This window comes from Pteropus alecto, unplaced genomic scaffold (genome assembly GCF_000325575.1).
Source record: "Pteropus alecto unplaced genomic scaffold, ASM32557v1 scaffold39, whole genome shotgun sequence".
Lineage (NCBI taxonomy): Eukaryota > Metazoa > Chordata > Mammalia > Chiroptera > Pteropodidae > Pteropus > Pteropus alecto.
The window spans coordinates 2,538,095-2,554,188 of record NW_006443568.1 but is presented as its reverse complement, the minus strand read 5'-3'; the positions used below and the strand labels follow the sequence as shown (position 1 = coordinate 2,554,188).

At 33.4% G+C, this 16,094-nt stretch overlaps 1 protein-coding gene across 9 annotated transcripts in view; it reads left to right on the top strand.

Annotated features, from left to right (window-relative positions):
- The window catches only part of AGO3 (argonaute 3, RISC catalytic component), a 102,239-nt gene extending 87,428 nt beyond the window's left edge, over positions 1–14,811 (top strand). For all 9 annotated transcript variants that reach the window (XM_015598967.2, XM_006924245.2, XM_025041515.1 and 6 more), the window contains one exon: positions 1,645–14,811. In XM_015598967.2, coding sequence (XP_015454453.1) covers positions 1,645–1,753 — 109 coding nt within the window. In that variant the 3' untranslated portion in view covers positions 1,754–14,811. The remainder of the gene's footprint in view (positions 1–1,644) is intronic.
- The last annotated feature ends 1,283 nt before the right edge of the window (positions 14,812–16,094 follow it).

The window sequence follows — 16,094 nt, the reverse complement described above, 5'->3', positions numbered from 1 at the left end:
GCCTGCATGTAGGATTTTCTTGGGAAATTTCTTTAAATGTTTCCAATGTAAGTATGTGCCTCTCTGTTTGCCATAAACTACTGCCATTTAAAATTCCACAAGCTATTAGAGGAGTCAATGATCCGTGTGAAAAACAATGATAATCAGAACTGAGTGCCCAAGATAAGGGTTCCCATTAAAATGTGCAGTCTAGGCTTATTAGCATGATATATTAGCTTATAGCATGATCTAGTGATTTAATTGCTTTACCAAATGAACTCAAGAGAGAGATTATTGATAATAAAAATGATATATATTTTGATAAAATTATAATATGTCTGGGATTTGCTTCTAAATAATCCTGGACAGGTGAGAGAAGTAAAATTGGCCTTGAGTTAATTATTGAAGCTGGGTGAATTCCTACATTATATCAGCCTCTATTTTTTAAAATATTTTTGAAATTTTCTACAACAAATATTTTTCAGAATTATTGCATCAGAATAGGGTTTGTTTTTATGTTCATTGCCAATTTTCTTTTAAGTAATTTTTTATTTTTCAATTACAGTTGATATACAATATTAAATTAGTTTCAGGTATGCAGCATAGTGGTTAGACATTTATATACATTATGAAGTGATCACCCTGATAAATCTAGTATCCATCTGACACCATACATAGTTTTTACAATATTGACTATATTCCTTATGCTGTATTTTACATCTCCATGACTATTTGTAACTACTAATTTGTACTTCTTAATCCCTTCTTTGTCACTCATCTGCCAACACCCCTCCCATCTGGCAACCGTCAAAATGTTCTCTGTATCTATGAGTTTGCTTCTGTATTGTTTATTTGTTTTGTTCTTTAGATTCTACATATAAGTGAAATTATATGCCATTTGCCTTTTGCTGTCTGACTTACTCCACTCAGCATAATACCCTCTAGGTCCATCCGTGTCATTGCAGAAGGCAAGATTTCATTCTTTTTTGTGGCTGAGTAAATTCCATTGTATATATGTACCACCTCTTTATTTATCCATTTATCCATTGATGGACACCCAGGCTGCCTCCATATCTTGGCTGTTGTAATTAATGCTGTGATTAACATATGGGTTGCACATGTCCCTTCAAAATAGTGTTTTGAGCTTTTTCAGATAAATACCCAGAAGTGGGTTTACTGGGTTCTTTTTCGACTCTTTTTATAGCCTTTGTTTTAAACTGGTATAAGTATTGCTACCCCAGCTTTTTTTTTTTTTTTTTCATTTTCATGAAGTATCTTTTTCCATCCCTTTACTTTCAGTCTGTGTATGTCTTTCGATCTGGAGTGTCTCTTGTAAGCAACATATATAAAGGTCTTGTTTTCTTATCCATTCAGCCACCCTGTGTCTTTTGATTGGAGCATTTAATCCATTTACATATAAAGTAATTGTTGATAGATATGTAGTCATTGCCATTTTATTCATAGTTTTTATCTTTTTTTTTTTTTTTCTGAAAGTAGTCAGTCCCTTTAACATTTCTTCTAATACTGGTTTGGTGGTGATTAACTCACTTAGCTTTTTTTGTCTGGGAAGCTCTTTATCTGTCCTTCGATTCTAATTGTTAGCTTTTCTGGGTAGAGTAATCTCAGTCGAAGGTCCTTGCTTTTTCATTATCAATTCTCTTACAGTGCTGAAGGAAGTCACGTTTCAGGACAGAGCAATGGGCGAGATCCACAAGCTCTTGCCAAGGCTGTACAGATTCACCAAGATACCTTACGCACAATGTACTTTGCTTAAAAAGTCCAAGATTATTCTCTGAGAGGAAGAACTGAAAGATGAATCGACATACAACGTGTTTCCAGTGGAGTTCGTTGAGTGGGGATGCCTGCAGCCATACAGAAACCAACACTGTGGGGACCAGGGTCTGATTTTTATGTTGATACAAGTAAGATTGTTTACTTCATCAAGGAACACAGCACTATTATGCAATATGAAACCAGCCAACAGCGCTTTTGTGCGGTCTCCTGTAGGAAGTATCGCCAATGTTTTGTTTTCACTTTCTTTGTAGTCTAACCCTTTTAATGCCTTTACCTCAAGTTGCTTGGCAGCACAACTATCTTTGCAAAAAAAAAAAAAAGTAAAGAAAAGGTAAATGATGGTTTAAAAAAAAACACCTACATGAATAATCAGTGATTGTTCACAATTGTGTGTGCAAAAAAATTAATGTGCATTCATGTATTGTAAAAGGTATCTGTATATTTTAAATATATACATATATACTTCATATGCATATATATCTGGATCTACATTTATAATAGATATATATGTTCTTTGTATATATTTTATAGTTCATTCCATTGGGGAACTTCCTTTCCCTTTTATTATCCTCCCACCACCACTTTTATTTCTCTCTCTACCTCCCTTGCCTTCATCGCCTACATTTTTTTCCCCTGATGCTACCAGTGACATTCAAATGTTCATGTATCTGGTTCATTTGAATATGAAGCATGGCAAACTAGACTTTTTTGTTTTGTTTTGCACACCCTCTCCTGTCTCTTGTCTCATACACAATTCTGAGCCCTCAACTCGATATTGCTTTCTTAAGAAACAAAATTATTTTATATATATATGGTTTTATGAGAGTTTGTGTTTGCCCCCTCCAAATTTACATTTGCCATTTGTGCAATGTGTACATAAGCAGTAGCAACCTAAACTATTCTTTTTCTTTAGTGAGTTTGTTAAAGCTGCTATAAATATAAAACCTTGTCAAAAGTTTAACTCTTTCTCTCTATAAGTGATGTGTATTCTAAAGCCTTTTGTTTCTATGGGTTATACATGGAAATCTCTAAAAGCTTTTATGAAGAGTAAATATTTTAAATGATTAGAACAAAATAGGGTTGAGGCCTCTGAAGTTGGGTCAAGAGAGAAGGGATTGTTGAGGTATTTTTAATTTTTTTTTTTTTTTTTTTTTGCTAGTTTACTTGCTGCCTCTCATACCTTAATGTGCTTTTCATATATATATTTTTATATATATGTTTGTATATATATAAACATATATGTATGTGTTTTGAAGTATAGCTTCCTTTTCTTTTCTATTTATTAGAATAGTGTTTTAATAATTATAGAACCATATTGGCAACATCTTTTATAGAAATAATCATGTTTATTTTAAGAACTGACAACTTGTTTTTGCTATCTTTTAGTGCAATAAGCAGTTTTAAAGGAAAGCTGTGTCTGTTTGATGTTTTTATCACAGATAGTGGAAGAAACAGGCACCTTCATAATTTTAAAAGGGCAAAGTAATACAGCCTTAATTTCAGAAGGAAAGTTTTGTAATTTTCAAGTCTCAAGCATGTCTTTAAAAATCATAATGAAAATGAAGGAAGTTAATATCCTAGATAAGTCTGACCTTGAATATTAAAAATAAAGTTGAATTTTGATTTAAGATATGACCACGATAGATGAAAATTTATAAAGTATTTAAATTTTTTGAAAATAAATTATGTTTATTGAAGAATCATACTGGTTACATTCCCATTTTCATTGACTAAAATTAATCAGGAAAATGTGGCCATTTAAACTTTTTTTTTTTTTTGCTTATTTATTACCAGTGTAACTTTCCTTTTAAAATTAGGGTTATGGTGACAAAGGAAGTTAAGACTTTATTTTAAATGCGCTAAGTCAGTGAAATGTGGAAAAAAGTTTTGCAAAACTTTCATTATATAATTATTTCACTTTAAGGTATTAAAAAGTACTATGAAGTTGTCAAAACCAAGTTCACCAGTAACATTGGATTCAGGGGAGCTTTGCACTTTGTGACTCATGAAAATGCATTTTAATTATTATTATTATTTTTTTTTTGCACTGGTTCAGAGTATAAATATTACAGATTGTTTCCAGTGGGCATTGTTGTTAACCTTTTGGAATTCCATCTGCTCATGAAAACGAATGGATTAGTTCTACAGTTTCTCTCTTACCTATAACCCACTCTTATTGCCAATTTACTGTATTTTGAGCCTAAAACCTGAGCCCATGTCCTCCAACAGGTATGAAATCTTTTATCCCCCTGCCAGAAAACTAAGTACTGTATTTTGTATGTTTATTATATTGAAATGTCTGAAATGTAATTTACAACACTGTTTCAAAGCCCTTTACATGAAGTAATATTTGTATAGTATATACGTTTTTCTTCCAACCTTCCCCCACCTCCTCCAAAAAGTCCTTTAAAGCATGTATGTTTTTTTTACATTGAAATTTCACTGACTGTAGTAGTCAGAACATGGACGAGAGAAAATGGTGTATCCTACGTGGTAAAAACTTGATTGCCATATGCTCATTCAGTATGAGTAAAACATCTTTTATTAATGGGAGTTGCACAGATTCATGTGGGAAACTTTAGGGTCCAGGGAAGAACTGTAGATATCCTTTCCCTATTTACTGCTTTACTTAATTTTCAGTTACTTAGTTTCACATGCACTTGAGTGAAGCCCATAATTTAAATCTATTTAGAAGGACTTTTACAGAGGAAAAAAAAATTTTTCAATATAAAGCTTTACCTTTGAAGTGAGTTCTTTTTTAGGGTTTCTTTCTTACAGTTTCAACATTACTAGTTTAAGGTTGGTTAACTAGAAAGAATGTGTATATTTCTATTTTGCTTACTAACAAATTGGTAATCAAATTTAATTACAAGAAACCTGTGCTTAGAATTTTAAGATAAAAGACTGAGAGGGAAATACTTTTTTGAAATTTCTTTTAATTATTATTGCATTTCTAGTGTAGAATTCCTGATCTTTTTTATTTTTTTAAAAAAGTTGTTTTGAATTTAATGGCCTTGAAATTCAGTAAAGATCTTTCTGTTCTGCCCTTGCTCACTGACTATATAACAAATGCTAAATTTGTTCTGATGCTTTCTATGATGTGTAAGAGTGACTTTAAAATATTAGTCCCAGCAACTGATACAATTGATTTTCATGTGAAGAAGAGTTGGGAGTTTAATGTATATTCTGGATAGCAAATGTGTCTATGTAAAGTGCTGATACATGTTGTTACATTACAGTATCAAGTTACTGGCATTGAGGACCATACATTTATAATACTGTAGCTGCTATATTTATTTAAGTAGAGTCTGACAGTTACTGCACTAAACAATAAGGAGATGAGCAGGATTCAAGGCTAGTGTTAGACATCCCCCCTGCCCTTTTTTTCCTAAATGAGATCAAGAACATGAAATATCAAGGTAACAAAGGGTGCTACCATTTTAGTTTAAATATAATATCAGGATGCTCTTTCTTTGTTTTAGAAATGGATTTTTACTTTAGTAGTTTTGAAAAAGGGTACATCAACCTCTTCAGTACTGGTTTTTGGCATATTTTCACAGAAGTAAAGATGCCCTTTATTTTTTCTTAATATTTTATCTTTTAACAAATTTATCAGAAAAAAATATTCTTCTATGGAAATCTTTCTGTGTGTAGCCTATTTATTTCTCTTCCTAGAAGAGAGTCTAGAAGGGACTCTGGTAGAAATAGACTGGGTGTCTTGGAAGGTACTTGATAAAAATTCATCTCTAAATTCTAAAATAGGATCTCTTACCCTCTAAAAAGCTATACTAGTTTTTCAAACAAGGTTCTCTGATGACCCACCACTGCCTAATGTTTACTTGTATATTTACTTTAAAATGGATTTTAGTATGACAAACTTAGTCATGACAAACTTAAGGTATGTCTAAGGAAATAAAAGCTTAGTTGCCATTCAGTAGAAATAGCTGGCAGAGCATCTCAGTGTTTAAAGAAAAGAACACTCAGAGTGCCAGTAATAGATTTGAAGTAATTAGATGGATTATAGGCCAGGAATTAGAGACCGTTATTTAAAAGGAATTTGGTGGATGTTTTCAGAGGCTTACATGAATTCGCCAGGGGGGGGTAATTTTAATGAAATCAGTGAAGCCAGCCACTTGGATTTAGCTAGAATATTTTGTAGTCTTGCTATTTCAAACTTGATAGGAATGTTTTGCCAAGAAGCTTAACTGACAACTCTGCATAATTTTTATTCAGTATCATAAAACCTGAGTTAAATATTTGCTTCACTCATCATCTTAGAGGTTCTCCTATTGAAAACTTTTAAAGACAAGTTGTCCCTAACAGTAACTTACTACTTAAATTACCTTTTATGAGTTATCTGTCAAGCTTCATTGGCCTGGCATCTTTATTTTGGCTTTTTTTTTTATCCCTATGAAGTTTTAATCCTTTTCATTCTTTTTGAGAATTTGTAGATGTCTTAAAGCTTCAATAATAATAGTTGGGAGACTTTATATCAAAGTAGGCCTTCCTGCATGGCCGTATAACCCTGATTCTAGAGTCTGTCTGTATTTTCCTATTTCTCTCCCATTTGATCATATAAAGCACTTTTGTGATTCTATAGGTCAAAAATAAGCCAAGAAAAAATGGGTAAAATCAGTACTTCAGAAATGTGAAAGTGGGAATTTTCTCCAAAAGATCTTTTTTTAAAAAAACTTCTTGCTTATACTAAGAAATTCTTGATCATTGGCAATGTTAGAAATGATACTATGATTAGTAAAACCGAAGCTGATTCCCAGGAGGAAAAAAAATCAATATCTTTCTCTGTTCTCGCTTCACTTGTATCTTTCTGTCTCTAGATAGATGATAGATCGATCGATCTCACAAAGGGAAAAATATTTTTTACTTTTTCCTACTTTTAAAAATGGTACATTTCTGTCTATAGTTTTCCATGTCGGTCAAAATAATTTCTTTTAACTAAGATATAATGGTGAAGGCTTGTGCTAATATTATCTACTGATAGTTGAGTTTTATTTTTCTTTACCCATCAAAGATAGTACTCTAGATTTTTTACGTTGTCGCTTAAGCCTCAAGAATCTTTTACTCTTAAAGTATAGAAGTTAAAGGTTCTAATTTGCATTAAAAATAGAAAGATAATAAATTTAACAGGGAGGGTTGAGATTTACCATTGAGAAACCTGTTAAAGTATCAGGCAGCAGTGTGACAAAATGAAGATCTTGTTAAATCATATAACCAGCCTTTGGTCTCCCTTTCTTTTTGATATCAGTGTCTGAGGTAACCAAAATCTAATGTTGTATCTATGTTAGGATCTCAGTAAAGCAAAAGATGTTCTTCAGGGTAGATGCTGAATTAAATTTTTTAATCATGTTTTAAAGCAAGGTGGTTCTTAGAAAGTGCCTTTTCAGAAGATGGTGCTGTAGATTTTTATTTTTCAAATAGTATGAGGCTAAAAAATTTAAAGATAAATTATTTTAGAACTCTAAGAGTTAGACAGTTTCATATAAATAATGTTATTTGTTGTCCTGAATTTGGTCCCAGGGAATGACGGTAAAGCTTTTCTTTGGTAAAGTATCTAGGTAAATACTCACCAAATGTATTTTGTAAGTTTAAAAACAAAATTTTTAACGCTTTCAGTTCTCAGCTATGTTGAAGGTAATCTATAAGGCACATGAAACAGGAAGTCTGCTTAACTTTTTAACAAAAGTATGGGTAAAGTGCCCAAAGGGAAAGGTAACTTGCCAGGAATTATGTCCCTTTTTATTTTTGCCCCCAGTATATATTGACCCTTTTGTAAATACCTATTGGCAACCTTTTCTAAATAATCTTTATTAAAGAAGACTGCTTATAAAGGGAGACCCAAGTCATCATGAAAATCATGGAAATCAGTTTAAGAGAAAAAGTAAAATGATTATGTCTCTATCTTTAGGGAATTTTTCTTTTTTAAGAACTAAGAAACATTTTAAATGATTCTCTTTTTTTTAGAATGGAGGAACTATGAAAAACAATGACAGTGTATCTAAAGGGTATAATCAGTTAGTTAGAAATAGAACATGCAAAATTGGACTTTGGAAAAATAAAATAGAAGGAGAATAGCAGGACCATTCATACTTATTAGAAATTTAGTAATCTACCAGAAGGCAATTTTCCCCCAGATTAGGAAGCAGTAAACACAGTAAATGATCACCTCACCAGTTCTTGTTTGTGAATTTGGTGAGCATTCCTCCAGAAAAGAATAGACTAAAAACAAACAAAAAACACCACACCTCAGTAACTTTGTATGCTGCATTATGTAATAATAATAGTAAAATTATATTGATTGCGTGGCGTGTACTGCGTCTGTTTGCAAATATACATGCACATTAAGCTTTTTCATTTTTTATAATGTCTTAATAGCAATTATGAATTTATTTTTTTAATAATTTTTGTATTGTGATGTTTATATTTATTGGCAATTTGTGTGTAACTTTTATATTTTGCTTAGATGTTGGTTTTAAGGTATTTTATTTTTATAGATATTTCTAGCTTTTCTTCTTTCTTTGTAATATTAGCAAAGATTAAAATGGAATATTAATATTCCGACCAAACTACTAATTCTATAAAGTCTAGAGTTTGGATTTTACCAATAAACCATTAACACTATTTTCTAACTTAGAATATTTAATGTTGTTTATATAGTGGGCATTAAAGACAGTCTTTAGAGAGATTTCTAAACGTGGAGGGAAGGTGGGGCTTGTCCGTAAGTTGATTTCTTTCCCTTAAGTAACAAACTAACACTAACAGATTGGACTTATTTTACCCGATCTGCACTTCTTGGGCAACCTGTCAAATTATTGTTGCATATTTTTTTTAACTTCAGCTACATTCAAGCTGCTTAAATGGTCACATCATCCAGCATTAGGATTATGATACCATTTTTATAAGCCTGGAAAACAAATAGCACATGATCAAGAACTCATTGATAATTGACTTGAAATGGGATTTTTTTTTCCCTATAATTATATTACATGGAAGATTTGGTACCCTGATCTTTTCCCTAGCATACTTTGAAGCTGATTCAACTCTGAGCATCAGTGAAGAAACATAGTTTAAGTGGCTAGGTAGAGCTACAGATAAAGACTGATTCATGTAGTATTTCAGTTAATTAAAAATTTAACAAAGTAGTAATTTATTAATGTGAATTAATTGGAAGGCAATGAAAAGTATTATTATAGAATATTAATTTTAAGCATATATGGGCACTCCATTTTCCTAATGAATATATCAAGTTTATTTATATTGGCAACTAATTTTTTATAAAGGTACGTGAAAAAAGGCGAATTCTCTTAAACAGATAAGCTATTTCCTTTGTATTTTTACACTGTGAATTTGCTAGGTAAGCCATTTTTTCTGTAAGAGATTAAAAGGTAAACTTTACCCCATCCTCTGAGTTTTAAATTCTAAATTACTGGGGCTCAATGTGTGACATTTTACTATACTATAATCTATTCTTCTACTGAGAAGGGGGTAAATGAGAAAGTTTCAAGAAATTATAATTGGGAAATTGTTATTTTTATATTATGTAAAAACTTACAACTTAAAATGAATCAGCATGTGATTTTTATAGACATTAGCCATATCATTTCTTTTTGCATTTATGGCAGTTACAGTGGTTTTTATATAGATATATATAAGGTACTATGCTGAGCTACTTCCCTCACCCCCACATCGAGTATTAATTGAAGATTGGTACTCTGGTTATAGCAATTTGTTGCTACTAAATAAAAATCAAAAAGTTGGAAATATTTTTGTTGTAAGCGTATGCCCCCTCATAACGGTATTTACTGTCCTTATAACTTTAATAGTTTTATTAATTGTGTTTCAACATTGTCCTAGGTTGACAGGCATATAATTCTTATAGACCAACATTTTTTAAGGCAGCTTCAAGTAGAAATAGTCCCTTTTTTTTTTTTTTCTTCTGAAAGGTCATCGGAACCTGACATGTAGAGCCTTTTTTGCTCTTTTAATTGGTTGGCTCCGAAAATCAAGGTACCTGTCATCAGTACTAAATTACTGTGGTGAAGTACTTGGTGACTTATCTGTGTTTAGTTTACATTTATAGTCACATGCCACCTCTTAAGAAAGAAATATTTGTGCATTAAGTAATAGTTCATCCCAAAAAAAAGAACTGTCATGAACACTCTTATATGAGTAGAAAACAGATGGGAGTATAGGTCATTAGAACTTTCCTTTTTTTGGTTTTATTACATCCAAAAATTGACTCTATGTATATCTATAATTTTATGTTTGAAGTTTAAGAGATTGTGCCAGAAACTAAAGAGGGAGATTACTCTGATATTTAACGCCTAAGTCTTTCCATCTTTATTTACTTCATGGCTTTAGTTTGAAGGACAAACAAACAGATATCCCTTAATTTGGCCCTTTAATAATATTTTTAGAACCAAAGAAGGAAAGACTCTACAAAGATGTTGCAGATGTGACTCTATCTTTGTATCGTAAGAACCTGTGAAAACAAGGTCTTTGTAAAGAAATGGACTGGTGGGATTGTGAGAGTATGTGGTAAGGAGAGAACAAAGAAAAGGTTTCTTTGCTAGGATCCTTGGACAGAACCTTACAGTTTAATATTTGTTTAATATTTGTCACGTTCTCACAACCACATTGTAAAAGAGTGACAGTTGCTATTTGAACCTACAGAAGAAACCTAAGAAGAGTACTCTCTAACCTGAGTTTATTTCATGTTGTTGTCCCAAATATAAAGCTGCATCTATTCCTGTTAAATTTGAGTCTTGGAAGTTGCTTCTGAATTATAATAAAGAAATTAAATGAAGTAGTTATCCTTAAATAGAGCCATGGCGTTGCTATCAACATGGCCTGTCTCCCTTTTCCCTTTACATAGACTACACCAAGCAGGGCCTTACAAAATAGTCTTTTCTGTAACGAAAACGTTTTTGGTGAAAGGTTCAGGAAAAACAGTGGTAGGTTGTAATGAAGGGGGAATTTTGCCTAACATAGACAGTCCAGCCAAGCTAATGGACTCAATTTGGCCCCAAATTTAAAAAGAGGAAGCTTTGGTTTTAGTAGCAAGAGACTTGGCTCTCCAATGGTAATTAACTGCAAATATCTCCGTGTTTCACAGAAAGTGAATGGTCTCATACTATTGATAATGACCCTGCGAATGTGCACGTGTTCTTTTCCTAATTCAGAAATTAGGAATAGCAAGCAGTAACTGAAATCTCATAGTTTGTCCCTATAAGATTCTTTAAAAATTTTGCAGGCATTTTCTCATTTCTTAGCCCAGGGTACAACCTCTTTCTCCTTTTTAAAAAAGAAAAAAAGGAAATTTAGAGGCAGTTTATATAGAATTTCTACTACAAGTAAATAATAGAGTCTTTAAAATTCTTGGAGAAGGAGGATCACATGTGATAAGTTACAGCTTGATTGAGAGACTCCTTGAGCACTTTCTTCATGTTTGGGTTCTAAAGTTTTTTCTTTGACATACCATTCTTTTATTTAGTTGAGTGCCATTCCGTTTTGTAATATAACTGGTCGTTTTATACCATTTATGAATTGTGCAGTTCTTACCCCCCACCCCCCACCCCCACACACACACACACACATTCTCTCTCTCTCTCTCTCTCTCTCTCTCTCTCTTTCTCTCTCTGTTAAAAATAAGAGGCATAAAACAAAATATATATATAAGGAGAATCACTAGAATGTAATTTTAGTTATTGTAGATGGAAGGAAACCCTAACTTGGTTAAGAGAATTAAGAGTGAAAGTGTTAATGCTGCAGGTATGATTTCTAGCCATAGAATTTTTTGCTAGCTATAGAGTGATAATGTGGAAAGAATATATATCTGAAATATGTTATAGCAAAGTGATCAAAGAAAATCATTTTTGAAAGTAATATTTCTTCTGCAACCGAGATCCCCATATATTCTTAAGGAAAATTAATACAGCTTCTGGTTTTAATGAATCAGTCTCATTTAAACTTAAAAAGGTTTGCGACTTTTATTCTGACATTTGTCTTCTTAGATACGTAAAAATACTGAATGAACACTTAGACTGTTCTTTCCTCTTAATTTACATATTGATTCATTCAGACTTCAGTTAGCTATATCTCACATATCCCTCTTGGTGTGTGCAAAACATTAAAATGTTTTAACACATTTCCTAGTCGAGCCTGAGCTGTAAATAAGAAGGCACAAAGTGTTTTCAAACATAGGAACTTTCAGAAGACCACAAGTGGAGAAAGACTGTTGAAAACTTGTTGCCTTTCAGAGTGTACTTGGAGTTGAGTCAGCACTGTGCCACTAATGCGCTGTGTCGGTGGGCAATTCTCTTAATCTCTTTGTGCCTAGTTTCTCCATGTAAAATGGTAGTGATAATACCTGCCCTCACCTACCTCACAAAGTTGCTGTAAGAATAGGATGATGTTTGTGACAGTGCTTAAGCTCTTCAGAAGTTCAAGATAATATAATCTTGTCGTATGAATGGTTCATTTAGTTGGCCTCTATGAAAGTATCTTTAATTACCATAGATCATTTTACCAAACAAGTATGAGAGAAACTTGGGCCTTATTGTGGTATGGTGTTCACTTACAAATGTATCCTGTTCTTGTTTTCTCCCCTGCTAGATATTCAGTGCACAGTTTTTCTTTATAATAATCCTTGGCAAAGTGTAACTTCAAAAACCAAACTCCTTTTAGTGGTGCTATGGCAGCTGCGATTGTATTTTGAGGTAGATTAATGTGGAGAAACCATTAGATAATCAGAAAGTAACTTTGCCTTTTGCCTTTCAGGCATTTTCGCTACATGCTGGCATCAGAGGCAGTTATACAACCAGATAGTTACCCCTTTGTTTCTTAGTGGATTTTTGGTACATTGTTTTGGAGTAAGGGGTTAGGTTTGAAGGAGGGAAGTGTGCTTATTTCACTCATCTCTTTGAGAGTTGAACCTTGCTTTCCAATTACCATGTCTGTAAAAGATAAAATATAGTAAGTTTTTTCTTCATTTTAGTTCAGTTCTGAGCATCTGCAGGTGCTATCAGGCAGCCTGATATCTTCGTGGGTGGTGGGCAGACCTTACATTTCAGTAGCCTTCTCCATTTTCCTGGGGAGAGGATGCTTTTGTTTCTAGAAAATAACAAAGGGCACATCACCACGGGTTGTGTAAGCAATTCCTTGTTGCAGCAGACGAGTTTTTGGCTTTGTTTTTGTTTAAGAAAAATAATGCATTTTAGGTACACAGGGTATGAATACATTCAACATTTATTTTTTATCTCTATAGATGCTGACCTCCCCTTGTGCAAGCAGTTGGGATTTTCTAACTCATCTAACATAGGTGGTGTCTGTGTTAGTTTTATAGGATAAGAAGAATTGCAGGTACTAGAAGTAAAAAGTTGGGGAGATTCATGCTCGGAAAATAAATCCACCTTGCTGAGTGAGACAGCTAAGAGCATTGATATATCAGGAATACTTTTAAACAATTTTTGCAGTAATTTGTAGCTTTAATGTCTCTCTTCAATTATGGACCCGTAAAAGTATTAGTGTATCTCGTGAATAAAGATCATTCTTGTAGATTAGTATACGGATGCATTCATAGGCTGTGGGAAGCAGTGGTGTGTGTGTGTGTGTGTGTGTGTGTGTGTGTGTGTGTGTGTGTGTGTGTGTGTGTGTGTACTGTGTTTATAACACTGTCTATTACATAAGTTTGTATAGAAAAAAATATGTTTCTTTAGTGTTTGGGGGACTAAAATTGTAATATAACCATTCCAGTGTGATCTGACCACTCACTCTAGAGAATATTTATATTACACACAAATGCACACCCCTAAAGCGTTGCTAACTGCTCCCAGTTTAGATAATTGCTGCTTTAAAAAAAAAAAAACAACAACAACAACTAAGTAATGGAGGAGGAAATAGCACTCTTTTTAAAGGGGCTTTTCTGAAAAGTAAAATGTAAATGTAGGACATGTGGAGAGGGTGGGGACACCTGCAGATGTCCTACAGGTGGGCAAATAGCCTTTTAAATTTTACTTTTTAACCATCTTGACCGTGTGTGCCTATTTGTATTGCAGATGTGAACTATTTTTGAGGGTCGATATCAGTATGTTTTGAAACTGAATTATTACATAAAATCAAAGTAACTTCTTTTTTTTCCATCCTCCTTTTCCACACTAACTATTCTTGCCAAATATTTCTACTGATACCAAGTTTCAGCATGGTAAAATAATGAGACTCTCAAACCTCTTCCTTCTTCTTCCCGACCCTGTCTTGGCTTTTCATAAGTAAGAACAATTTACTGTAGTAATTTGAAGACTGCAGAATTTCAAAATGTTTGTCTATAAGCCTTCCTTTGTCAATGTTTGGTTATACAGTAACATCAGTTAAAACAGTGGAGTGAGTCTGAATTTGTAATATGCTATAGGACCAGATAAGATCTTGAATGATACTAAATTTGACTGGCATATTTTATTAAGAGGAAATTGGAACTTTGTATGGTGGGAGTGGGGGCAAATCTATGATATATATGTAATCACTGTATAATCAGAAATACCAAATGCTGAATCCTATCACTGTGTACTTGGGGGCCAGGCTTTGGATTTTACTGTCATCTTAATTCCTTGAAGACTATATATAATTATGAGCAGAAGGCAAATAAACAAAAGTACTTTTTTTGGTATTTAAAGTTTGGTAGTAAATTTTCTACTTTTCGTTAATTTATCTTCCCCAAAAAATTACTACAAAAAAATTAGGATTGAGATTGAGAAGCTTGAAGAAGCCGCTTTTTAAGCAGTTCAGTAACTTACAATATATTGTTAAAGAAATTGTCATCATTCTTTCTGAGCCAAACTGTCACTAAAATGTCCTGTGACAGAACCACTCCTCTTTGTTCTGCCATTCTGCATTATTGGAAGGGTTCTATGTTGTATTTGTTTTTAAATCCTTGATTTTTTTTTCTAAATGGTTTTAATGTTGCTTAGCTTCAGTTTGAAGTGTAACTTTCACTAATAACTGCAATAAAAAGAAAAGCTTTGCTCCAAACTTTCTATTGTGTGGTCATCATTACAGCTCTTCAAGTAAAGGGAGCCAGTGTGATACAGTGGGCTAAAAACCTGGATTGCATGACACTCTTGACTGGTTTCTTGATGCTTCTAAATCTCAGTTTCCTCTGCTATAAGAAGTTAACAGTACAGTTGGGACATTAAATGAGATACTATATGGAAAGTACCTAATAGTGCTGGGCATATGGATAGAGCTCAGGTTTTAAAGAGGTTCTTCCCCTCATTCTATTTTCCTTTAAATAAAATGGGTGGAGGGGAAAGAGGGGAAGGAAAGAAGTCAGGCTTACAAACTCTGCCAGGCAGTGAACGAATTTAAGAATAATTAGGGGAAAAAAGGAAACAAATGAACTGGGGACTCTTCACAGGCCCTGAAGTACACAGCCCAGGTATAATAAGCAAGAAAACACAACGAAAATTTTGGGAACCAGCTCTTAACTGTCATAACTGTATAACTTTAGGTTTATCATTTCATTTTATAATTGAAGTTATTGGACTAAAATCAGAGGTCTCAATTTGGCAGGCCAATTTTGGCCTGCAAATAATTTTTGGTGTTTAAAATACTTTCCTTAGTTGCTAACATTTTAATAAGCAGATCTCACATAAAAATCCAGATTTTTTCTTCCCTTGCAAAGTGAGGAGATTCAGCCAATTCCCAGTATTCCTTCCTTCACGGCTGCCATCAGGGGAATCTCAGTAGTGGTTTCCCCCTTTGGATGAGGCAAACTCTCTCCACAGCCCAGCCTGCACAGTCATTTTTCCTTTGCCATCACTGGCTCAGAGGAACCCTAATGTAAGGTAAGGCCTCCAACCAATGCAGGAAGGCCTTTGAGGACATGCTCCTTACCTGGGGGTAACTCACTACTTCTAAACAGTCTGGCCTAAATAGTAAAAACTTACTACTTCATAATTTTCATTTACCCTATTTATGTTCTCTAGAACATCAGAAAATTAAGTCTAATCCCTTCATGCTATTATGTATTCGCCATCCCAGTCTTCTCCCAGCTACCTGTCCCCAAACTCTCTACCACCCTAACAGTACTGTTTGTGTTCTTGAAGGATCTTGTAACTGATGCTAAAGAAGCACTTGAAGATGCTTTTAGGAAACTAGGTTAATCTGTCAATGCCAGGAAAGGATGCAAATCATTTTTCCAATATTTGATAAAATGTTTTTATCGTAAAGGGGCCTGAAATCTTTAGTTTTATCTGTAGGAGAAATATGATTGTTTTCCTGTGTTGTTACTTCTACAGTTTCCGCAGTCTGTA